General features: G+C 35.4%; 1 protein-coding gene across 1 annotated transcript; it reads right to left on the bottom strand.

Annotated features, from left to right (window-relative positions):
• Positions 1–406: 406 nt before the first annotated feature.
• On the bottom strand, positions 407–15,975 carry LOC125178170. The gene is made up of 4 exons (XM_047881308.1): positions 15,783–15,975; positions 1,489–1,635; positions 1,179–1,322; positions 407–666 (listed from the first exon to the last, which is right to left on the bottom strand). Exons 1-4 carry the CDS (start codon positions 15,937–15,939, stop codon positions 407–409), a joined length of 708 nt encoding a protein of 235 aa, XP_047737264.1. The 5' UTR covers positions 15,940–15,975.
• Positions 15,976–26,157: the final 10,182 nt, after the last annotated feature.

Raw genomic sequence — 26,157 nt, 5'->3', positions numbered from 1 at the left:
AGTTCGTTTTAACCAATTCCTTGAATACGATTTTGACTGTTGGAACGAGGATTCTAAGGAGGATTTGACTGTTGTCCAGATTCTAAGATAAACTTAACACGTTGAGTGCCGCACTACCCACCAGTGGGTTGAAGGGTCTTTTTTCCTGCAAAGTCGGCGACTCAGTTTTTTTAATTGCATTGTCCGACAAAAATTAATAATGTCGGTACTTCCTTATTAAATTTAAAAAATTGAAACAAATTAAAATTTAATTTTTGAATTGAACCTTCAAATTTGCTCGTATATATTGAATTATAGGTCTTTTTGTCGGACTTGGCCGTTTTCAGGCCATCTGGCATTCCTGGTGGGTCGGGCCGCAGTTAACGTGTTAAATGCAATCACAATGAATATATACTTCAGAGACTTTTCACTGAGTCCTTGCGCACAGTACGGGCAGAGCACTGATGAAGAGCGGTTGTTCTGATAACGTGCCAATTTTTCCATCGTCACGGAGCACGGATACTTCCATTTTATCGGCGAGTAAAGCAGGAAAGAAGTCGTTTGCAGTGAAGATGCTGCCAATCACCGGGGAGTTGTCGGGCCAGTGGTATAGACCGTACTTGGGAGTTTGGTAAGCGCTAAGCCAGGCCACCCGATTTGCACCCCACATGAGCCATATTCCATGGTCTGCAAGTAAGCCATAAGAAATTAGTGCCAATTTACTTCATCTCACTGTTGTGGTCAGACTGTTGTACCTACAAGGGATGTAAATATTCCATCATCTGCAAATGATCCCTAAGAAAATTAGGTACAAGTTCATTTTCATTCACTGAACATTGGGAACGCAAGAAGATGATTTTTCTGATTAGCCCTAACTAACTCATTTTTTAAACTCAGCCGTAGCAAACTGCTAACTCATTTTGGTTTAAACCTATTGTATGTAAATCAAATGGATCTGAATCAAATCAAATGTTTTTAATTAATGTTCATAATTGACGGTTAATAACACTTTCTGACAAACGAACTCCAAAGAAAGATGGATGGTCATTCGTAGAAAGACGAAGAAGAACTGAATATTCCGCTATCAACCATTCAAGCAATGTTTATGGTTGAGCTTGACATAACCTTGAATGACTCATAGCATTCCTCCATCAGGTTGTCATGTGAATCAAGTTGAAAATATGGCCAAAGTATATTACCAGCGACGAGCTGCCTAGCTTCTCGAAGCAGTTGCTTGGTGTTGATGATGAGCGGAACCCCGCCTTCTGCACCGCACATCTTCTTCAGGTTGTCGGGAGATCCGTTGAAGGTTTTGCCTTTGGTGACGAACGCTTCGCGAATAACTGCAAACAAGGATCAGTCAGTATACGAAAAAGAAGCGTGAAGTCTCTAGTACACAATGCTAACATTTCTTCAGAAAGACTTGTACAAACAATAATTACGTCAATTCTCGACAAATTACTCCAAGCTTCCTGCAACAAATAATACTTCAGCAACATAAGATCTCACCGAACTTGAAGAGGCTGATGACGCCAGGAGCAAATGTTGTCGTGACGTTGCAAGGAGCGTCGTACGTCATGCTGCACACCGACGTCGTAATGTCATACGACGCAGCGCTGCACTTGGGCAGCACGAAGCACTTCGCCTTGCACTCACCTGGGGTAGCCTCGAGTTAATTGTAATAATTGAAAGCAGTCCAGGAAAATGTGAGGATTCTTTATTAGATGTTCAAGATTTTTGTGCCGTACTTATAGGAGCGGTGAACGCTATTAGGCAGGCGAGTTTCTAATCAATGTAATACCGATCAAAAACGAGATATAATTCAACATAAATATTTTATTCTTGCGACGATGACTCTTCAATATTTGAAATACAGATGTAGATCAAGTCATGGATCAGAATTAGTCAACATGAACATGAAATGAAGGGACAATGAACAAATAATTTTGCTTTTCCATGAAAATTGGCCTAGAAAATATAAGAATTTTACAAAAACTCGTTCATTAACAATATTTTATTTTTCTTTATCATATCGATGGAAGTGCATAATCAGTATCACAGAAAATAATCAATAATCACGGTTGGAAGTTCAACTTTCCGTATCGTCAACGGCTGATTATTACGACCCCGCAAACGATCAAACTCGAATACACTCACACTCTATTGAACTAGACATAAATATTATGTACTCTTCCTAAGGTAGCAATAACTATTTAAAAGCTTACGATTCTTCTTAATCATTCTCTCCCTTGAATTTAAATCAGTAGATAGCATACCGAGCTTATGGTGGCACTTGGCATAAACAGCTTAAATCATAGGTTACCACAATCTTACGCCGAATCTCATCCAACAAAATTAACAAATTACCCCTGAATAAAACCTCCTACAATATTATTACAACCAATTACCCCCGAATTTACATAAACAGCTTAACAGGGTACCGATCATTTACCCCGAATCTTGCCCAACAAAATTAAGCAATTACTCCCGAATCATGAGTTAACGACCATTTACTCCAATTGAGCACATTCTTTAGCCGAGAATAACTTAGAGCGGTTACCTGAAAAATACTTCTGTGGAATATATAATTTCTTACAGTGTAATCCTGAATGCTGATACAGCGTACTGCCAGGGTATATCACCAGCTCAATTCATTTATTTATATAGAGCAAACGCCCCTTTCCCACGAGTTATTTCCGGAGCCCCCCACAAAGCTCGTTAAATCGGTCACAGGGAATGGGTGTTGTCTATTTAATATCACGCGAGTAACACTTTATAGAGAGGTGCTCATGCTCATTGTGAGACATTACCACCTCGGAGAACGACTGCATCAGATCACCATTCTCATACACATGAGTTAAAGTACATTTTTGTGAAAATTCGAGGAAAAAAGTGATGGCGGACATAATTTCTGTGGAATAAAATATGCTGAGAAATGCACTGACTAAACTGATTCAAGTTGTAGGTATGATCGATGAGGCGTTAAGAGACCCTCAATCATATCAAACAGTGAAAAATGTGTTCGAGGAAGATAAAATACACATCCCAAAAAGTCTTCGTGTTTTTGTTAGACAAATTTTCAATGTAATGAAGAGAAGCAGATTTCAAACACCGATGGAGCTGAATAATTGGTTAAAGAAACATGTATTTGACAATTAACATTACAGAAGTATTAAAATTCCTGCTCATACATGTGATAATTATGACGAAATTTTCGGTTATTTGGTGAGATCTAAAATGCAATAAAATCACAGCAGGAAGCTCTCCTCGCTGATCAAATGCTCTTCGGATATTTCTTACACCTTCTGTGTGAAAAACATTTCAATGAATATGTGAGCGGAGAAAAAAGCTCTACCTTACAAACATTGTTAGCTGACCATATAGGCATCAGCATATCCTACGCAAATTGACTTCGACGGATTGGCAAGCTCGGATATCGGTTTCAGAAACTTAAATACATATCCCTTTCTCTTCATGAACTATTCAAAAATCAAAGGGATATCACGAATTTATTTCGTTATCATCCCATTTTGCCAATGAGTGGAAATTGGAAACACGGGAGATGGATATGGAAGCAGAGTAGAGGAGATGGATACAGCGAGCGCACCACCAATTAAGTCATTAGCGCTCGCCGAGCATATCCGGCCAGCGCTGCTCCAGCTCAGGCTCAGGTACGCGCACCGACCATAACGCATCATTATTAACAGCACGCAACCGACTCAAGCCAACGAGCAGGCATCACCAATTCAAGCATCGAGTCACCATCACCCACATTCAGTATCAAGCTACATCTCAAATGTTGTGTTTTATTACTCTTTTTTTAATTTTATCAAAGAGATCAAATCAATAATTTTTCAAAGTGCTTTTAATTTTTTTTTTCTATATAAAATGAGAGCTGACGAATCATCTGATGTAAGTCATATTGAAAATCACACATTGAATACGAAATCTCTTTTGATAAATTTCTTAAGTAAAATGGAAGCAAATATTGTCAGCATGAATCACTGTAAAGTTAGTAACATGGATGTCCATACGATTATCCATGTAATCCATACGATTACGTGGATACCTATGATAAAATGAATTCAATTAGTTTACCATCGAGGGATGAATTCTATAACAAATTAAATGATAAGTATATATCTGATAAAGAATATAGACATGCTAAACAAGTTACGGATGTATTCAAATGCAAAACTTTCAAAGATTATCATAATCTCTATCTTAAAGTTGATACCTTGTAATTAAGTGAGGTGTTTGAGAATTTTAAAAATACCTGTTTGAAAACATCCAAAAAAATAATCGGTAAAATGAAAAATGAAACTAGCAGCATTCCCATATAAGAATTTGTAGGTCTTCGAGCGAAGCTGTATTGTTATCGAAGAAAGTGTTCTGTAGCTAAGAAAGCTAAAGGTATAAAGAGAAATGGTATTGAAAGGAATACAACCATGGATGAATGTAAAAGAGCATTGAATAATGAGACTATAAATAAATCAATGTATAATATCCAAAGTGATAATCATGAATTGTATACGAAAGAGATCAAAAAAATTGCTCTGAATGGTGATGATGACAAAAGACATATATCAACAGATGGTACACTAGCATTAAACAACTGAAATTTAAAATGATAGTCTTTATAGAATAATCCAATAAAAAGGATAGTCTACAATAAAAAAACATTAATAAACTATCCTGAGCTACTATCAGCCGATAACAGTGAATATTTAAACCAGCTGAAATCATTTCTTCGGAATGAAAAAACTGGTAGTGGCATTTTTAACACAATGTTGAGGAAATTACCACTGCTAGAAATGCATTTAACCCTTAAATGCACGGTGTATCAAAAATGATACAAACCGAATTTTCGCCTATAAATGCTAAGGTAATCAGGCTACTTGCCTGCGGCACATCTAGTATCAAGTTCGATTCATACGGAATAGAACGAGAACGAAACGAGTTACATCGGTGTTGTGTTGTGCGGTAAACATGAACGCCAGTGAGCGACAAGGTGTGGTCGGTGGAAGTGTGCGGAAGCCCCATATTTCTACGTTCATTCTGGCTCCTACGCTTCTCTCAGAGGTAAGAAAAAAATAAACACTATTTTTTTATGTTGTCATGTTTATTGGGAAGCCTTCAATAAATCTTTTCAAGTATTTTTTTTCGTTCAATAAGAGAAAATGTCGTTGTATCATTTCTGATACAAGGCGCATATGGGCAACTTTTCTGCATCATATGTATGTGTATCATTAATGATACAACACAGTAGTTTTCTGCCATTTTATGTTTTTTCATGCATTCAAATAGGTATGTTTAGTTATTATATATCTAGAAAAATGTATTCCTAATCAGATTAGCAGCTATGCATCTTCCAAATGTGTAATGTATGTAATAAATGTTGTTTCACCAGGTGATGCCGCATTATTTGTCTGAGAAGTAATTTCTGGAGGCTCTCTTCTTGGATGTAAGTGACGATGACGAAACTTCTAGTGATGCTGACAACATCAATAACCCATCCACTGCTTATATCAGTGATGTGGACTCTCTTGAATCATAATCCGGAGGTGAGAAAGTTATTTCTTTTGCGTTCGGCAATAAGCCAAAAATAAGGGTATAAGTCTGCAAGCATGACGTCAGTTACTTACTTACGCAATCCATATATATTCATATGATACAACCAACTCATAGATTTTTATTCTATTTTGCAGTGACGGCAATATAGTATATTTATATATTTGTGCATTATCAGGTAGTAAAGTTAATCCTCATTAAATAATATTTGTTTACAAATAGATGATGAGTTTTCTCCTGCAGTTATATTGTATTTTCAGACGGTGATGACTCTTCCAACACATATTCTGCAATCACAATTGTAGAAGACCACAGCCCATCTAAAATTCATAGTAACTGCACTATACCTGTGTAAGCCAGCGACAGCAGAAGTGAAAAAATTAAATGTCGAAAAAAGAAGATCCAGAGGCAAGAGGCACAACTCAACACCACAACACAACACACAACAAAACACCGCAACACAGCACAGAACAACCCAATAAAACTATAACAACAAAACATAGAACAACACCACAGCACAACACCGCAACACAACGCAGCATAACACAGAACAACACAACACAGAACAATGTAATACAACAATGAACAATACAATACAACACAGAACAACGCAATACAACACAACACAGAACAAAAAAAGAGACACAAGGCTCCATGCTTCACGCCAGACAAGAGACTGCAACCTGATCTCAGGCAGCACAAGATGTTATGTGATGGGCACCATATGATAGGAAGGGCGCCTTTTGATAAGAAGAGCTTCATGTGATAACAAGGGCGCCATGTGATAAGAGGGGCGCCATGCGCTAAGAAGGGTGCCATGTGGTAAGATGGGCGCCTCGTGATATGAAAGTCTCTATGCGATATGACGGTCGCCATTCAATGATGCTATAAGAATCGCGCCATGAGATCAAAAAGGCGCCATGTGATAAGAAGTGTGCTCTGTGATTATAAGGGCGCCATGTGATAAAAAAGCGTCATGCGATTAGAAGGGCGGAATGTGATAAGATGGGCGTCACGTGATAAGAACGGTGCCATGTGATAACACTGATAAGAAGGATTCCATGCGATAAGTTGTGCACCATAAGATAAGAATGGTAATGAAGCTCATCTGCCCCTGAAGTAGTGAGACTGAATGGTGTGGCACACTGGCCCAAGCATGCTGATGACCGACAAAGATGCAAAATACCTGGTTGTTATACACTTTCCTATGTTATGTGCCAGAAGTGCGGTATTACCCTTTGTTTTAGAAAAATAGCGAATGTTTCACCAAATTCCATAGTAACTAATATTTACCGCAAACGCGCCTTGTATCATATATGATACAACCATCAATTTTATATAATAAAAAGAAAAAATTCAAACTTGATGCAATTTATGTGTATATTCACCCATTTCAAAACAGAATCACCATTGAAATATTTTTTATCCTCCACATTAAATGCGTGCATTTAAGGGTTAAAATTACCCTCTAACATTCAATCTGAACAAGTTCCCAACGGTTCTTTCAATGATAAGCATACCTACTCCTTCTGTTGTCCAGGCACTAAGGTGCAAAAACGATTGAATAAAGGTTATAAGGGAGTTAGTTCATTGGATAAAGCTTGTAGAGAGCATGATATATTTTATAGTACACATTCAAAAACTAAAGACAGAAACAAGTCCGATGATATCCTAGCGAAGAAAGCTGCTGAAATTACGATAGATCCTAATGAACCTGAATATGTTAGAACTGATGCAAAAATAGTTAATGCTATATTGGCTGGAAAAAGTTATGTAGGTCTTGGAGTATCAAGAAACGTAAAAGTCCACTCACAGAAATGAGTGGTAAAATTCTAAATCAAATATATCACGATCCTAAAACCGGCTATGTGGGGACAAAATTAATGAACTCTCTCGTAGGAGTGGTTTATCTCAAAAGCAAGTCACAAATTGGTTGGAGTCACAGGAAACCTACACCCTACATAAACCAATAAAATATAATTTTACCACAAGATGAGTTAAAGTAACAAAGATTGATGATCAATGGCAGGCAGATTTAGTTGACATGCAAAAGTATACAGATAAAGGTAAAAACTACATCCAAACTGTGATTGATATCTTTAGCAAACATGCATGGGCAGTTCCTATACGTAGAAAAACTGGCGAAGAGATTAAAACCTCTTTCCAAAAGCTTTTTACGGAGCGAATACCCTCAAAAATTCAAACAGACAAAGGTCTAGAGTTCATTAACAAGCCAACACAAGAGTTATTCGAATAGTTTGAAATTCAATGGTTTGCAACTAAGAATGAAACTAAAGCTCAAGTTGTTGACAGATTTATTCGGACTCTCAAGACAAAAATGCGGAAATACTTCACGTACACCAAGACCAAAAAGTGGGTAGATATTTTACCAGATTTAGTTGATAGTTATAACAATAGTTATCATCGATCAATAAAAATGACTCCTCGTGAAGCTTCAATGGAACAGAACAGTAAAATAGTCTATGAAAATTTATTCCCTGAGATAAAGACTGTCGTAAGAAAGCCTAAATTCAAGATTGGAGATCGTGTCGGAATTAGTAGAAAACGTTAGGATTTTAATAAAGGATATCTCCCTAATTTCACACGTGAGTTATTTATCATCTCTAAACTATTAGAGACGAAACCTGTAACATATAAGTTAATAGATATGAATGGGGAGGAAGTAATAGGAAGTTTTTACGGTGATGAACTATCAAAATATAGCAGCTTTGTGTATGAAATTGATAAAATTTTGAAAAAGAGTAAAGGGAAATTGTTAGTCAAATTGAAGGGATATGATGATCCATCTTGGATTCCCGAAGATGAACTAACATAGAGTTGAACTGACATTAAGTTAAACACACATTGAGTTCAACATGAAAACACATTGAGTTCAACATGAACACACATTGAGTTCGAAATAAACAGACATTAAGTTCAAGTTAATTGAGATATTTTACTTAACAAAATGGCGTTAATTGATATAAAAACAAAACAAGACTTAATAAAATTAAATAGAACCTTAAGAAAACAATTCACACAAGAAAAACTTAGGGAACAAGATTTATATGATGATGCTAAAAAAGTATATAAGCCTCTAATTGAACCTCTCACCAAAATGGTGGAAGAAACTAAGCAGGCAAAGTTAGCTCTGAAAGATGCTCCCAGAGAATTATTAACAATCGAACCTGCTGAAATATTAGCCTTAGATCCTCCAGACTCAAAAGAACCCGACTCGAAAGGACTAGTTGGATAAATAGCTGAAGCCTTTTTAAGTTACGCATTCAAATCTGGTTCTGAATATGACAAAGTTTACGGCATAAAATTTGATGGAAAAAATGCCATGCTAGAAGATACAATTGTTTCCATTCAAGATAACGATTTAGGGATTGGTAATAAAGTTTATGAGGGAACCGTTGGGTTATGGGGGATATTAACAAAACAAGCCCCTGAAAACTATGAAGAAAATGATGTTGCAAAAAACCTAACAATTTTGAGACAGACTAAGGCTCATCTCAAGCCGAATGGAACAATTAGAGCAAACAAAGGAGAGAAGAATAAAAAATTCATCAAACCACTCTATAAAGTGATGCAAAAAAGAAAAGGTACGTTATGAAGTTGGTAGAATAAATGCTGCAAGCCCGGCATCATCTCGGGATTCAACTCCGGAATCAAGACCGGATACTGATTCAGATGTTTCGGGACCAGGAATAATAGTTATACCTTCTATCGTTAATGATATTGTTGCAAGACATCACTCATATACTTGGCTCTCTGAATACTGGAAACACAAGAGTCTTTAATGAATTGCAGGCACTCACTCATGAACTTTTTAAAGGAAATTTATTAAATGGACATGATGTTAAACTATTGAATGATTTTTGTTTAAGAAAATGGAATCCCAAAGCATAGTTATTATCGAAAGAAAAAGGGATATTTACACGAATTTCACGCCAGCAATAAAATTGGATACAAATTTCATGAACTGGCATTGGTGGGACTGGATATGTATCACTCTATCCCGAATATTGATGAGACAAATAATAAATTTTATGTTGGATTATATGGAGGAGAAATCGTTATAACAGTTCCGAATGAATGCTATGAGATAGAAAGTATCAATAAGTATATTAAACATGCACTTGGAGATGAAGACTCGATTGATATAAGAGCGAACACCAATACTCTGAAATGCGTTATAACTGTTCGTAATCCTGACTTGAAAATCTATTTCAACAAACCCAACAGTTTACATACTCTGTTAGGTTTTGATGATGGAGTATTGGAAGAAGGTGTTGGAGAACCTGGAAGTACAAATATAGTAAATATATTGTCCGTTACTGCAATACTTGTTCACTGCAGTATAATCAATGGATCATATCTCAATGGTGATTTACAAAATATTTTGTATACATTTTTTCCTAACGTTCCCCAAGGATATAAAATTGTAGAGAATCCTAGTCAACCAATTTATCTAACCGTAGATCAGCCTTCAATTTATAACATCCGGATTTGGTTAACAGATCAAAATAGAAATCTTTCGAATACAAGAGGTGAGGAAATAACAGTACGATTGCACTTAAGGTCTAAAAATATTAAATAATATTTAAAAAATATTTCGTATAGAAATGGAGAACTTACTGTGGAACGAATCTATTCAAATTGATGAATCAATTCATAAAGTCGAAACTCATGATTATGAACCTCACATTGGAACTGATTTAAATCGTGAACACAATGATATCAAGATTAATATTCAGAATCAAGATCAGTTTCTACTACCATCAGACAGTTGTCTTTACATCGAAGGGGCTTAACGAAAGAGGATGGTAGTAATTATTATTTCAGAGATGATAAAATATCAATTATCAATAATTGTCTGATGTATTTATTAGGTCGAGTATCTTATAGAATCGGAAATGAGGAAATTGAGGGTTATAGCTATCCTGGAATTGCTACAACTCTAAAAGGATTGACAACTTATCAACGTAACTCCAAAGAGAATATGATGTTCTTCTGGAGTATTGACACCAAGAAAAATGAAAAATCGAATGACGGATTTAATGAACGCAGTGATTATTTAGGAGCTGCTGACGATCAATTTAATGCTACAATTCCCCTAAAACATATTTTCGGATTCTGTGAAAATTATGACAAAGTGATTTATGGAATCGAGCATGACTTAACTCTGAGAAGAGGTGATGATGCAAATGCTCTGTTCAAGACTAACGATAAGGATCCAAATCAGCAATATAAAGTTGGTGATGGGAAAATTACTATCAAAAGACTAATTTGAAAAATGACAGCTTATAAACTCTCCGATGAGTATAAGATTAAATTATATCGCCAAATAAGAGATAAAATTCGAATATCAATTGCATACATGAATCGACAATTGGAACAAACATTAATGAGTCCTAATGAAAAGTTCTTGGATTGGACTCTTACACAGAGTTCGGGAACTCAAAGACCTCGTAATGTCATTTTAGCATTTCAAATTGGTAGAGATAATTCACAACTTTCTAACAATGCACTGTTTGATCACTGTGATATGAAGAATGCATATATCCAGCTAAATAACGAAAGGTATCCTGAGCAGAACTAACAAATTGATTTTGATAGTAACAATTATGCAGTAGTTTATAAAATGATGATAGATTATGCATCACAGACAAATTGTGCGGTTGCATACAGAGATTATAGGTTTTTACATCCGATTTTCGAATTTGATATCAGTCGGAAAAATGAACGTCTTAAGGACAGTCTTATTGATATGAAGATTAAAGCTGAATTCAATAATAACATTCCTGATAATACACATGCCTATGCTCTGATTCTTTCAGAGAGAATAATTTAATTACAATCTGATGGTGAAAAATGAATATAAATTACTGAAAATTTAAAAATTCTTTTAGATTTATATCTTATTAAAATTATGTATTGTGTAAAATGTCATACAGATGACCGATACTGAGCATGCTCAGTATGTTACGACGAAAAATAATAAAATATTAAAAAACGGACGTTGCTTGATTTGTAAGAAAACTAAAACTTCTTTTGTATCAACAAAAGAAGCAAAAGAAGGAGGTTTTATCTTTTCAATTCCTGCTATCCTAGGAGCTCTAGGCGCTGCAGGGTCTCTGGCAGGAGGAGCTTCTGCCATTGCTAGTGCAGTCAATGAGAAGAAAGCTGATGATAAACTTATAGCAGAAACGAAACGACATAATGAAGCAATGGAAGCTTAAAAGGGATCTGGTTTAAGATTGATCCTAGCGAAAAAAAATCTTCATCGAAAAAAATCTTGTGGAGGAGGTCTCTACTTGAATCCGCCAAGAAAATAATACCCATTAAACCATTATCACAACATAATTTGAAACATTCTTTGAGTATGTTGAAAGTTCCTAGAGTCAGAGATATTTTCATGAGGGATACACTGCCTAGGTCACTTTTTACAACGGAGCGAGGAATTTTGAATCTTGATGTGAAAGAGGGAACTGGAACGCATGGGACTTGTTGGTATAAGGAAAATGATGCTTGTTATTACTTTGATAGTTATGGTTTGACATGTTCTAACGAGTTTAAAACGTATATGAATAAATGCAGCATTTTTTGATCCGCCTATAAAATACAAAAAATGGGTAATGTAATTTGCGGACATTTATGTTTAGAAATATTGAAAAGACTGGAGTATGAGAGATTTTATTCCATCCAATTAGATCTTTATAAGAATGGGTATTAAAATTTTATTAATTTAATATTCTTTAAAAAATGGCAAGTATTAATATCTATGCAAATAATTTGCATCTTTCATCAACTGGCAAAGATGGTGAGGAAGAACCAATTGAAGTATTTCCCCTATAGTCTTTGAAAACTTCAATCGAAACTCTTCGAAATGAACATTCCAAGCTCAATTCAATTATTACAGCCCTGAGAGAAGACTTACAAGTTGAGTTTTCTAATACTGATTTTTAAGTTTGAAATTTTTAGAGTCTACCCTAGAAGATATAGATAAAATTTCAGAGTCTACGATTGGTTCTTCTGAAGAAAAATTGGTTAAACAATTTGATGAGAAAATTGACAGTTTGCAGTCAGCTTTTGATGATAAAGTCAAGAACTTGGAATTGCATGTTGAAGAAAAGCTAATCAAACAAATTGATGAGAAAATCATCAAAATGCAGTAGGTGCTCGATGACAAAGTAAAAAATGTAGAAATTGGTATTAAGGATAAACTAATGAAACAATTTGAAGAGAAAATAAGTAGGTGGCAGATAGGGCTTGATGATAAAGTCAAGAATTCGGAATTGCATATTGAAGAAAATTTGAAACTGATTATTAAAGTTGATGAGGAGATCCATAGAGTACATATGGCGTTTGAAGATTTAGTAAATGAAAAGCTTAAAACTTCAGAATTGTGGATTCATAACCTCGAGTTAAAAATTGATGGAGTTGATCAAGAATTCAAAGCTTGGAGTCCAATTTAGCTTCAATTAATGATGTAAAATTTAACAATATAACAGAACAAGTCATGGAGTTACGAGCGGGGTCAGTTTCGCAGACAAAAATGGAAGATATTATTAATGATATGAAGGATATTAAAAACATATTTCATGAGTTTTCTATAGATATTATATCAAATCAGAATGAAATTAATCAGCTTAAATTGATGGTACAAAATGAAACTGATAAAAACATTGAACTGGACAAAATATTAACTGATCGTATAAATAATCCTAAATAAAGCCTCACGAGTTCGGGAAAGTCTGCAGGCTTTAGATGTTTTACTTTATTAAAATGGCCGGTGTTAATATATTTGAAACAGAAATTAATAGTACACCCATAGCATATCTAAAAGGTCCTCCAGGTATTGGCTTTCAATATCTTGACGCTGATAAAATTTTTGATCTGAATAATCGGAGACTTGCAAATATCTCATATCCAATTGAGGATATGGATGCCGCATGCAAGAGTTATGTTGATGAGGAGGTCGTAAAAGTCGCAAATGTTCATTTGAAGGATTCAGAAATGACTAATAAAAATATATGTTGTGAGGGAGGGTTTCATGGAGCATATCAACTATCTCGAAAAAGAATTGCCTGCAGTAAAATCAATAGTGGAAACTCTTGATGGAAAAGTAACTGAGGAAATGCTGGAAGTGAATTCAAAGTTGGAAACTCATGATGAGGAAGTAAAAACAATTCGGGAAAAATTGAAAAAACAAATGGAAAATTTGGTGTCCTTGAATGAAGAAGTATCCTCATTGAAGAGGATTCAGGTTGCAATTAAAGCGTATATTGATGGTGCTGTTGAAAATATAGCCTCAAAATAAGAACGAACTAGCAGAAGTAATAAGAATTCAAGATCAATTATTTGAACGACTAAGAAAAATTAAACGTCAATGAGTAGCAGACCTTCAAACTGATTTCCAGCTAAATGATAAACATTCTAAGTTTATTAAATCGTCAACTGGATTTTAGAAACTTGGTTAATAAAAATGAGAGCTAATGTACCATATGAAATAATTGATAAACGAAAGATTGACAATGCACTCTACGTATTGTATTTACGGTTCGGTGATGAACGGATTAAAAATATTCGAAAACATAGTGATTTATGATGGAAATAAATTAAACTTAGTAGATGGAAGTTCACTTACACGCTATTGTCATTCGAGGCAGCCTGTGAGAAAAAGAAAGCTTGATGAAATTTGTTAAATAAATAGAAGACGTAATAACAGATGTTCAAAGAGAGGTGATGTTGAATTCCGGAAATATTAATCAGCTGCAGATTGATATTGATAATATTCGCTATGATATTCACCATCTCTCCACTGAAATAAATCAGATTACAATTCAAGTGAATATGTTAGAACAAACATTGAAAATTATTTTAGAAAAAAAACACTAAGAAATGCTCTACACGTGGAGAGACGATAATAAAAATAAACAGAAGAACTACTTTGTATTTCCTTCTCCAAGTTTGAAGTGTCTCATAATCGGAAGTTCGAACTGTGGAAAAACGTCATTGCTATTGAAGTTGCTATTGGTGAACTTTATTGATTTCAACAATCTTTTCCTGTATAGCAAGTCAACTCATCAGCCTGAATTTAAGTTGTTGAAGGACGCTTTCGATAAGGGATATAATAAATCTGAAATTATCAATTTATTTTCTGACTGTTGTGGCAATATTGATGAATATCTCGAAAACCTACCCAAAAACGTCAAAAAATGTGCTATCGAATATTTTGAGAATACTGCTTCTGTGCCTGATCCCCGTGATATAGATCCAATGAAGAAGAATTTGTTCATTTTTGATGAGATTGCTACAGAAAAGAATAAAAATCCTGCTGAAAGTTTTTACACCAGTGGAAGACATAATAACTGTATTTCAATTTATTTATCTCAAAACTATCACATACTACCAAGACAAACCATTAGAACGAATTCAAATTTATTAATTCTATTCGAGTTACCTTTCATCGATATGAAGAATATTCATAGTGATTACATTGCTTGTGATATGCCCTTTGCAGAGTTTCAAAAACTGTGTAATGAAACGTATAAAGTACTTTATAGTTTTGTGTTGATTAATAAAGATGAGCACCCCGGTTCTGGAAAGTATTTAAAAAATTTAAATCAATTATATATTCCACAGAAGTATTTTTCAGGTAACCGCTCTAAGTTATTCTCGGTTAAAGAGCGTGCTCAATTGGGGTAAATGGTCGTTAACTCATCATTCGGGAGTAATTGCTCAATTTTATTGGGCAAGATTTTAGGGTAAATGATCGGTACCCTGTTAAGCTGTTTATGCAAATTCGGGGGTAATTGGTTGTAATAATATTGTAGGAGGTTTTATTCAGGGGTAATTAGTTAATTTGGTTGGCTGAGATTCGGGGTAAGATTGTGGTAACCTATGATTTAAGCTGTTTATGCAAAGTGGTACCATAAGCTCGGTATGCTATCTACGTAAATCCTTGTTACATTACGATTTAATTGCTGACAAATATTCATTAGCGGGCAAAAAATTATTTACCTGTTCAAATGCGGAATACAAAAAATTTTGCCCGCATGTATGAATGCTGGTCATAGTATATCTCAAATATTGCCATTATTCTAGACTTCGTTACTCAAATTACTTTGCCGCTCCATATTTACAATTTAAACTCACATAAATAAGTGTTATAAACTTAGATTTTAAAATTTGAATAATTATTGTCTCTTCTAATATTAACTCACACGCCGCTGCTGCCGTCATGTTTAGGTCTGGACGAAGTACGGTCACGTTCATCATGATCGTCTGAAACACCACGGCGTCTGCGGCCGTTCCAAGCAGCGTAACTATCGTTAACAGCAACAGCGGCCCCGCTCGCTGATGGCCATTGTGAGAAGCCATCCTGAGTACTGAAGTGGTCTGGGGAGGACGACGCGGTCTTTTATAAACTAAATAATGTGACCAATTGAAGGTATTCGGAATTTTATGAAGCCTCACGACTTCTGTTTATGATTGATAGATTTTTGCAGGCTACGATGCTTTATCAAACGCCACGTTAGGTAAATTCTTTAGAATTGTCAAGATGTGAGCAGGTGAAGCTCGAAAAGCATTGGATTCGTGAATTATACGAATTATTTTCTTCGTAATGCCATTAGATGTCCATTCTCAGTTAACGAAGCCTCAGTTCGATGAGGCGCTGAGAATATAGCGGCTTGAAGTTTTCAATTTCATGGGACACCACCAAATCATGCCAATGCTTTTAAGTATATATATATCGTTATCATCTGCTCAGACGCGGTAATGTTAGGGTCAGGACCAAATTTGATGCCACTGTGAGAATTTGGCGGCCAGAAGTTTTCAATTTCATGGAACATCACCAATCTATGCCGATGCCTTTAATCATATTTATACCATTGCCGTCTGCTAAGATGCGGTAATGTTTAGGTCGGGACGAAGTTTGATGGCGCTGTGAGAATTGGGCGCTAGAGACATCATCAATCCATGCTGATGTTTTTAAATCCATTAATGCCATTGCCGGCTGCACTAAATTGAATTTTCGCTTTTTGTGTTCATTTTTTTTCCACAGTAGGTATGATGGAATAAATTTCTAATATTTTTAAAGAAATTCCATCAGAACACTAAAATCAGCTCTGATCATTCTTTCATTTACAAAACCAATCAAAAATTTTATTTATTCAATATTGTCATATATATATATGAATCAATAAAAAGTAAATACCAATTACTCGGTATAATTCAAATTGATGAATGAGGTGGAAAATTTTCAGAAGAACTATATTTGCACCGCATTTGAAATAATAAATAAATATTTTCGAAACAATTATGTTTTTCGATAACTTAGTTCTGGACGATAGGGTGATAAAAATTTTCACTCGAGTCATGTATTTAATTGATAATTAATAATAGTTAAATATGTTAAATATCATAATCACATTATCTTTTGGCTCCTCGCAGTTTATGAAAACATTTTGGTGGCGCACTGAGAATATAAATATCAAAATTTTTAATACATGATATGCCACTTATTACTGCCGATGATCTAATTATTAAGAGCTGCATCGATCTCCATCTAAGACAATGCTCAGTCATTTTTAATTCGCTTCCGCGATTAATTTTCAGCACTTCCTGTCACAAGAAATCAGCAAGTCTCACCTGGTTAACATTATAAGTTTGTTTTCAAAATGAATCAGTCAATATATTAACTCGCGCCATCTAAAAAGATCGTCACGCAAAAAAATTATAATAAATTAACGAGCAATTGGTGAAATTCTACACTCATGCTTTTATCGCATTGAATTTGTCAAACATTTCTAGATATTTAGAAGTAATAGAATAATCGGGTTCATTCAAACTCTACGGAATTACAAACACAGATTTCAGTGTCTGTGGCCCAAATCATTCTATCCTCTCGTGTTCTACCTCAAACGAAATTTTTCCATTTAAGATTCAAATTATTGCTAATATCTACTTATATTTTTTAATTTGGGGGCAGAGCATTATTTATACCCACGTGTGCTCCAATGTTTCAATTGCGCATAATAAATTTCGTTTTGAAGATGCATATTGATTGATTGATTGATTGATTTTTTATTCACAAAGGAGCTCTAGTTACAATTCAAAAGAAAAAAAGAAACACATTTATAAAATAATAGAGACATCCAAGTGAATGCCCATAAGCAGATATGCTTCGCAGGCAACATAGGTGATTTAAAATTCTATTCCAATGATAAGGCAAAGAAGTTAAGAGCAACAGAAAGTTTCTAAATTAAACACATACCAGGAAAAAAGCCTCATGAAAACTGATAACGGGATGTCATTAAAATTAAGCGTAACAAAGCAATATCAATATAACAGTGATTAAAGACGGGTAAAAAATTAAAATATAGAATCAAAAATATTCAGAACCTGCGTGACAAACGAAGGCAAATTAATACTGGTCAAGAATGAATTTACGGAATTTCGTTTTTAAAAGTAATTTGTAACAATCTTTTTTAAAATCTTCATGCAATTCATTAAAATATTTGACGCAGTTAAAAACAGTACCGCTTTTTCTACTTCCAGGCGAATAGCTGGCAAGTTAAATCCTACGCCCCTGGTATTATGGGAATGTTGAGGGACGAGAGAGGCGAAGGCAGACTCAAAAAGACGATGGAAAAAAAATGGAAAAATTCATGGAAAAGTGCCCTATGCATGAATTTTAAAAGCTCAAATTTATACATATCGTCAAGTTTCAAGATTTTAGACTGCTTATATAATACTCTAATGCGAGTCTAAGGAATATTATTGACATCATTCTTAACCCTAAGCATGGAACGCAATGTTTTATTAACTAGCGTAATGACCCGCTTCTTTGTATTAAAAGGTACACCCCTCCCCCCCCAGATTACCAAAGAGTTCGATAGTTTAGTAACAGACAATGCGTAGAAAAGCGTTTTTAACGAAGTAAAAGGTAGGACGCTCGACAATGCCCGCAAAACTCCGTGGGCTTTACTCAGCCCCTGACAGACGTAGTTGATGTGCTTATTGAAGGAAATCTTGTTGTCGAGGATTAAACCAAGATATCTAAATTCGTCGACCCATTGTAAAATTGTGCCATTAAAAGTTATATCACGTTCGACGGAAACGGGTCTAGGAGTAAAAAGCATCAACTTAGTTTTGTCAGTGTGAGCTACTAGCTTGTTATCTAAAAGCCATCTCGACAAATGCTCAGTCAGTTCCGATATGTTATCGCACACTTCTTCGAAGGAACTTCTCGAGACATAAAACTGCGTCGTCGGCAAAAAGTTTGCAGTTCACATTAAGAGATGAAGCAATGTCATTAATAATAATAGTAAAGAAAAGAGGCCCCAGTACAGAGCCTTGTGGCACACCTATATTGCTTGGTTTTATGGGTGAATTGAACTCGTTTAACGCGACGAACTGTTCACTATTCGAGAGGTAAGACTGAATAAGTGAGAGGAAGGTCCCTCTAATACCATAACGGTGTAGCTTCCCTAGAAGAATTCGGTGATTCACACAATCAAAAGCCTTCTGTAGGTCCAGAAAAAGAGCGACACAGTAATCTTTTGAATGGTACGTCATAAGAAGGTCTTGGACTAGATAAAATATAGCCATGGTTGCGTTGCTACCCTTACGGAAAGCAAACTGGTTATCAGATATAATTGGAAATTTATCGAAAAAAGTAATTAGTCTAGAGTGGAGAATTTTTTCAAAAATCTTATTAAGATATGACACGTTGATATAGGACTAATTTAATTAGAGACTTTGTAAGGGTCACCCGATTTAAAAATAGGTATAACTCGAGCTCGTTTCAGTGAATTAGGATACACTCCTGTGGACATACAGAAGTTAAAAATATGCGCTAAGACTAGCGCTACAGTGTCAGCTACAAGATACAATATTCTTGGCTGAAATTCATAGACCTGAAGTTATTTGCCCTTGCACAGTCGCAAAATTTGCTTTATCTCAAATTCAGACGTAGGAAAAAGGAAGCAGGATGCCTCACAGGAGGGAATTTCATTCATCAAATTATCGTTCACAGGACCCAAGTTTTTTGTGATATCGTTAGCAACAGAGATGAAATAATTGTTAAATTCAGTTGCTGCGTCGGTACCGGAAATTATCTCATTCTTTTTTAACAATTCATTTCTTTTTTAAAAACATTTTTACAAGCAAGTTGTTGACAATTTTTCAAAGAACCTTTGAGTCATTCGACGCCTGCTCGATTTTGGCTGCGTAGAATTGCTTCTTGACAGTCTTGATTGACGCATTTAGGACATTTCGATGAGTGGCATATGATCGACGAAGAATTACACCAGATCGGGAGAGCTTCAGAAGCTTATGTTTCTTCTTGATAGCAGACTAAATATCAGCTGTCAACCAGGGAGGCTTATGTTTTTTTTACTGATACAAACTTTATGGGAAATGATTCATTATAAATTTTAGAAAGTTCGCATATAAAGGAGTGCATTGCTGCGTTAGGTTCGTTAATATTTGAAAGAAATGCCGATGGAAAAAGTCTCATGTTTTCCGTGAACTTATAAATATTTTCATCATTAATCACGTGAATTTTCCTCAGAAGTTAAACAAACGGAAATTTGGTTTCAAAGTGAAAGAACGTCATCAAGTGATCAGACAAGTCGCAGTCAACAACGGCTGAATGGGGATTGGATCCAAAAGAAAAGTTACTCCAGATATGGTCAAGTAACGAGAACGGGGTAATGGGGTTTTGAGGAGAGATTCTGGTTGGTTTGGTTATAACTGGATAAACATTGCTACACAGAATTTCATGTATAAAAAATTGGTGGAGCATATATTAAGAGGGTTGTACAGATTTATATTGAAGTCCCCACAAAGAATTGTTTTACTAGTTCCCTTTATTTTTGAAAGAACCTCGACTGAGAACAGTTCATTGAAGGTTCGAATGCTGTTGGAGACGCAAAAGACGCAAAAGATAGATAGCTCAAACGCAGGTAAGCGGACACATAAACTCAAGAGTTTATACTCATTTTCTCCCAAGATAAATCATTATTAACCCTCGCGCTGACCTTTTCATCCACGTAAGCAGTTATACCTCCCCCATGGCAGTTGCGATAAATACTTTACTTGGAAAAACCAGGAATATTAAATACTTGGTCTGAGTTTGGACTCAGCAAGGTTTCCGTTAGTAGAATGATAGTAAATTTAAAATTCACTGAGCTAAGAAAAACCATGAATTGGTCAAAATTTTTACGAATACTTTACGGAATTTTTTTTTTACGAAAACAAACAAGTGAAAAAAATTCGTGGGTAAAGTTTCTTGATCGCTGTAAAAAGGTATCACAGTCAAGGATTTCACAATTCACAACAGGAATATCAGCGACAAGATCATCACTTAGAGACAGAATAGGATAAGTAAATTCAGCCATCATAGTGAATATATAGACAATAAGAATGTTTAAAAAGCATCAGGCATTAGAATCTGCCAGCGATTCTTCGCACTCGTTCATCTTGTCTACAAACTTCTGCTTGAGACGCTCGGGGTTTCTAACTGCATCAACATTGTCCCCAGCAGTGGAGACGGACGAAGATTCGATGATTGACAGGACAGCACTACCTTGGCAAGCCATTACTTTCACAAGCGAGTACTGCTCAACAGAGTCCAGGCGTTTTTCAAGGCGCAGCATGCTCGGGCCAACAAAATTTACATTAGCATTACTTGGCATACGTGAAACATTACCTAGGATAGCAGAGCGGCGCCCAGTAACAGACACATCAGGTGAAGAAATGCCGCGCGAAACCACTTCAGAGTAGCTCGGCAAGAAAGCCTGCTTTTCAAGGAGATGTTCGAGGTCGCATTTAAGTTTGGTGTTCATAGCGACTAGGCTATCAATGCTCCCCAACATTCTAACATTTAGAGAATAGATAGCGTCAATGACTTTTATTACCTTGTCCAGACTTTGAGCCTTTGGAGTGAGAACATTGGCAGATTTTGCCGGTCGACCCGCTTTCTTCTTTTCAGGGCTGAAGTTCTTCAGAAAGGACAGCATCTTATTCACTTTATCTAGATTTTCCCTCATAGAGACACTGCCAACACCGACAGATGCCACAGAGCAGGTGGAACTCGTCTCACTTTCGGTATCACTAGCCATAACTGGCAGTTTTTAATGGAATGAAGAGTACGAGAGCGAGCAACGCACAACCTTACTCGACGACGGTCACCAACATTTCGGTCATCTCAACAAATGACGGTCACCAACATTCTGACGATGCATGTTAAAATCATCAACCAAGATTCTGTGCAAATATTCTACAATTCGCCGTCACCACTCATTGTGAATATATTGAACACTAATATGATAAATAAATAGGTGTAATAATATTTATATCGAATCATGTGGTATATATGAGAAAATTCTCAGCTATGTTCTGGTAATTTATGTTATTTGTACACATAAATGAAATTTATGTTTGTATAATTTACAGAAAAAGGGCACTCAAATCCATGTGTTGACAATGGCCAATAGTATGAAAGATGTCGCGCCAACAGCGTTACAATTTAAATCTGCTCGCCAGGAACTCCGAAAGTTCATTTATTTTACAATATGAAACAGAATTTCTTAAGCATCAATTCAGTTGGTGAAGATTCAGGTCTCCGGCCAGAATTTGTTCAAATTCGATAAGATTCTCACGCAACTCGAGAAATGTCATTTACTTCACAATGACCCAAATTTTGAATGAATATCATGAATTTGAATTAAATCGTATTTGAATTATGATTTTGACTTAAAATTTTTGAAACTTAAATCATATTTCACAAACTTGAGCAATTCATTATCCTCAAAGCATTGAAACAGCATTTTAACAAATACCCAATTCAAAAACGTTTTCTGTCTCTCATGTGAAATTGACAGTCTTTGCAAAATTTTTAAATTAACTCAATTGCCGTGTTTAATTATAATCCGGGTCTATTGGCTACAGTTATTTTCTAAATGTCTAATTTATTCATAAACAACTCATCTCACTTATCTTTCAGTCCAGTACTTGTACGTTCCATCTCACTTATCTTAAATTCACCTAGTTGAAAATAAAAAAAAATCGTCGAGTCTGTTTAAAATACTATTTCAATTGCAACAGTAAGAACTTAGAACCAACGAAAACGCAAAAAAAATCAAAATAATTGTCGTGAAAATTTTTCGGAGGCCAACTCCGTCATCAGTAAATAAATATCATTTTCACCTAACGCAAGTAATTCATTCTTTACACACAGGCAAGAAAACTATATGAATTTCTTGAGCTACGTTCAGTTGGTAAGGAATTAGATTTCCCGACAGATTTTGCTATAATTGAATTTTAATATCATTCCATTTTTAAGAGTCATTCACTTCAATATTGAACTACCGTAACTTTTCCAGTTTCCCTTCAATCGCACCTCTCAGCCAGTAATTATTATAATCTAAGTCGGATTTGAACTTCCTCGTTGAGGTCAACCACGTCAAAACCATGGAACCTATGCTTATGATGGAAACCCAATAACATATATGCGACAGTAATTTATGAATTCTCTATTAAATCAGCTTCTCTCACTATTTTTAAATGCATAGTCTCTGCAAGATTTTAAATGAAAATATTTGTTGTGGTTGCGAATAAACTACGGTCACTGGTAACATTAATTTATTAAATTCATTAATTACAGAACACACATTTTTTTATTCATTGACATGACAGAATATAATGAAAAAATTATACGAAATTGTTGAAAGTCCGGTTTCATTTGCAACAGCCATTGGCTAATGATTACTGAGTAGGACTCAACTCAAGCATCGGTTGTGCGTGTACATTTACGGAGTACGCGTAATAAGAAACAATTTCTCGAGTTAAATAGGAAGTCTGAGTTTGTTACGGACCGTTCTTGCTATATACTTTATTCAGAATCGACTTGCCTCATACACACATACCATACATACTTTCAATGCGTTCAATTCGCGAATCTCATATTCCTACTGTGACTGTGCTGGTAAAAAAACTTTTTACGAGCTGGATAAAGATAGAAGTGCATTCTCTGTAGTCACCAGCTAAATATCTAATCACTGAATTTTTTATTTCGTAGATTAGATTTTCTAGCAGTCACTTTGAGAAGATAATTGGCTGAAAACCTGAAAAAAGACTGAATGGCATTTGATATTCCTGCAGTCACTGAGGTAGAGATGAACAAATTAATAATTAACGTATACTGAGAATTGAAATTAAGTAACCGATGAAATTCAATTGAGATTTTCTCATAATTTATGTAATTCATTTCTTGCCAACGGTGGAAGCGTCGAATTGACGTAATACATAGCTTTATCTCGGTAAAACGGCTTGAAGTTGAATAGATTAATTAAATGATTATAGCCACCACTCAATCTTATATATCATACTCCCTCGAAACTACGCTTTCATAATTCAAATTATCTTTCATGAAAAGCGCGATTTCAAAACCCCATCATTCTTCTGCTACTAATTAAAAATCTAATGAATGAACGTGAGTGGTTCCTGCTCAAATCTAATAGACATTTACAATATTTCATGTATTTGTGAAGTTTAAGTATGCCACGCACCATATAAAAAGTAGATGTAAAGCTCAACGTGTTATATATTAGTTATTAGTCAATTGGGTTTGCAGTCACCACTGACGTGACCTCACGTAGGAATCTGTTATACTTTGTCATTCTGATTTGTGATTCCACCACAGAAGTACGTGGGTAAATTAGTCGTGTTTATTTCTGTGTTGGTCATATCCGTGTTGCTCAATAGTGTTTTTAGTGATTGTGAATATATGCAGTTATATTGTTCAATAATCTTACGTGATCCGTATTTATTTTTACTTTGACTAGTACATTCATTTCGATCGGTCTCAATTTTTGTTGTCGTTTTGTGTTTGCAGAAAGGCTTCGAAATAAGAGCTAGAATAGATCCATCCGTAGTTGTGTGACCATTCACAGTATGGTAGACATCAATATTTGGCCTGAAGAAAACGCATGGTTTCGATTTTAGTTTTTGGTACCTGATAGGTTGTGTCAATTATTATTTTTGTTTGTTTACATCAGTTTAATTCAGCTTTCTTTTGATAGCATGAATTTTATAATACGGTGTTACGTTAAATGTCTGGGGCCACTGACGGCTTTATTTTAATATTTATTTATATATCGAATGGGGCCCTAAAATGAATATATGGAATTACAAGAAAACATTTCCCCACATCAACTGTGTCGAAATTTTCTGGGTAGCTGAAATTTTCTCTTTAAGGATGAACATATAGCTTTAGACTTTTCTGGATTTCAGGTGTATGTCATTGTCGGTAATAATTCATATCATGTTTAGACACCAGGTGGTGAGGACTGTGACACTGCACAACACAATTGTACTTATCAAATAGTGAAGCATTTGTAAAGCATTGGTGAGCCTATAAGTGAACTGAACCATCATACATGATGGTACCCAAGTTGAGCGACAGAGAAATGTAGTACCTACTCATTATAGGAATGATATCAAAACTTTAATTTTTTGATGGTATATGGAAAATCAGGTTGTATTATGAACAGGATTTAGGATGACGATATTTTGAATGATGGGATTCGAGATAGTGGGATTTGGGGTAAGCGGATGCGGGATGGTGGGAGTTGGTATAACGGTATTCTCATATCGCTGGGCTAATAAACCTTGAGCAGCATGATTTCAGTCAAAAATATTGAACAAATACTGAAGAAATAGCATAGAAATGTCAGATGAATATCGGACCGATCTCTAAAAATGCATTGGCAAATCTTATATGCCAAGATTCGGGATAGTGATATTCTCATAGTAGAAGGAAATGTCTGATAAGCCTGCTTTTATTTTACGAAACACAACAAAAATAAACTGTTCCGAACAACTTCCAAATAATTTATGAAGCCATTAGCCTCCTATCAGTTCTTAGACTGATTATTCTCTCAGCTAATGTCTCAAGCGATGTTACACTACTGTACAGCTGACCTTTAAATAAATTTCACAAATAAATTTGACTGATTTACGACTTAAGCAAAAAAAAGAGTATACAACAGGATGAAAAATTTAAATCGCTCGTCGTTGAAAATATTTAATCAATTTCATTTTAACCACTGAACTTGGAAATGATCAACATTGGTCCTCAGAGCCTCAGATTATTATTGAGTAATGGGTCCAGACACATTGAGCTCCTTTTCAACTCAGCGCTGCCAAATACTTTCACTACTAAAAACTGTTGGCGGCCAGAATGTGCTAACAGCGACTGCAAACATCGTGTAAAATCAGAGTACAGACAACAGACTAAGTATAAAGATAAGGTGCACACTGCCGGCTACCACTGGGTGTAGTCTCCGGGCAAACGACATGCAAAAGCTGAGTGCATGAGTGCTTCTCCCGAATGCACATATAAAATATACTAATGCCTTTCTAAGAGTATCATATTGGACACAGTGTTGTAGTACTCGAAGTAATATGTAGTTAACTCAACTGCAACGCCACAACCCAAGCTCACCATGAGTGGCGAGAGCTAGCGTGCAGGACAGCATTTGTCCCTACAAGTCACTATATAGACATGTAGCGGTAGCTGCTCCTACA

This window comes from Hyalella azteca, unplaced genomic scaffold (genome assembly GCF_000764305.2).
Source record: "Hyalella azteca isolate HAZT.00-mixed unplaced genomic scaffold, Hazt_2.0.2 contig7616, whole genome shotgun sequence".
NCBI classification, from domain to species: domain Eukaryota; kingdom Metazoa; phylum Arthropoda; class Malacostraca; order Amphipoda; family Hyalellidae; genus Hyalella; species Hyalella azteca.
Note: the sequence above shows the minus strand (reverse complement) of the source record. Positions and strands in the feature narration are given on the sequence as shown.

Bases quoted from the DNA above. Each gene is read 5' to 3' on its own strand.
- LOC125178170 (XM_047881308.1), bottom strand. From the start codon at position 15,939: ATGGCTTCTCACAATGGCCATCAGCGAGCGGGGCCGCTGTTGCTGTTA. The intron at 1,636-15,782 runs GTGAGTTAATAT...AGGCTACCCCAG, and splicing joins CATGACGGCAGCAGCGGCGT to GTGAGTGCAAGGCGAAGTGC. The intron at 667-1,178 runs GTAATATACTTT...GCTTACTTGCAG, and splicing joins AGCTAGGCAGCTCGTCGCTG to ACCATGGAATATGGCTCATG.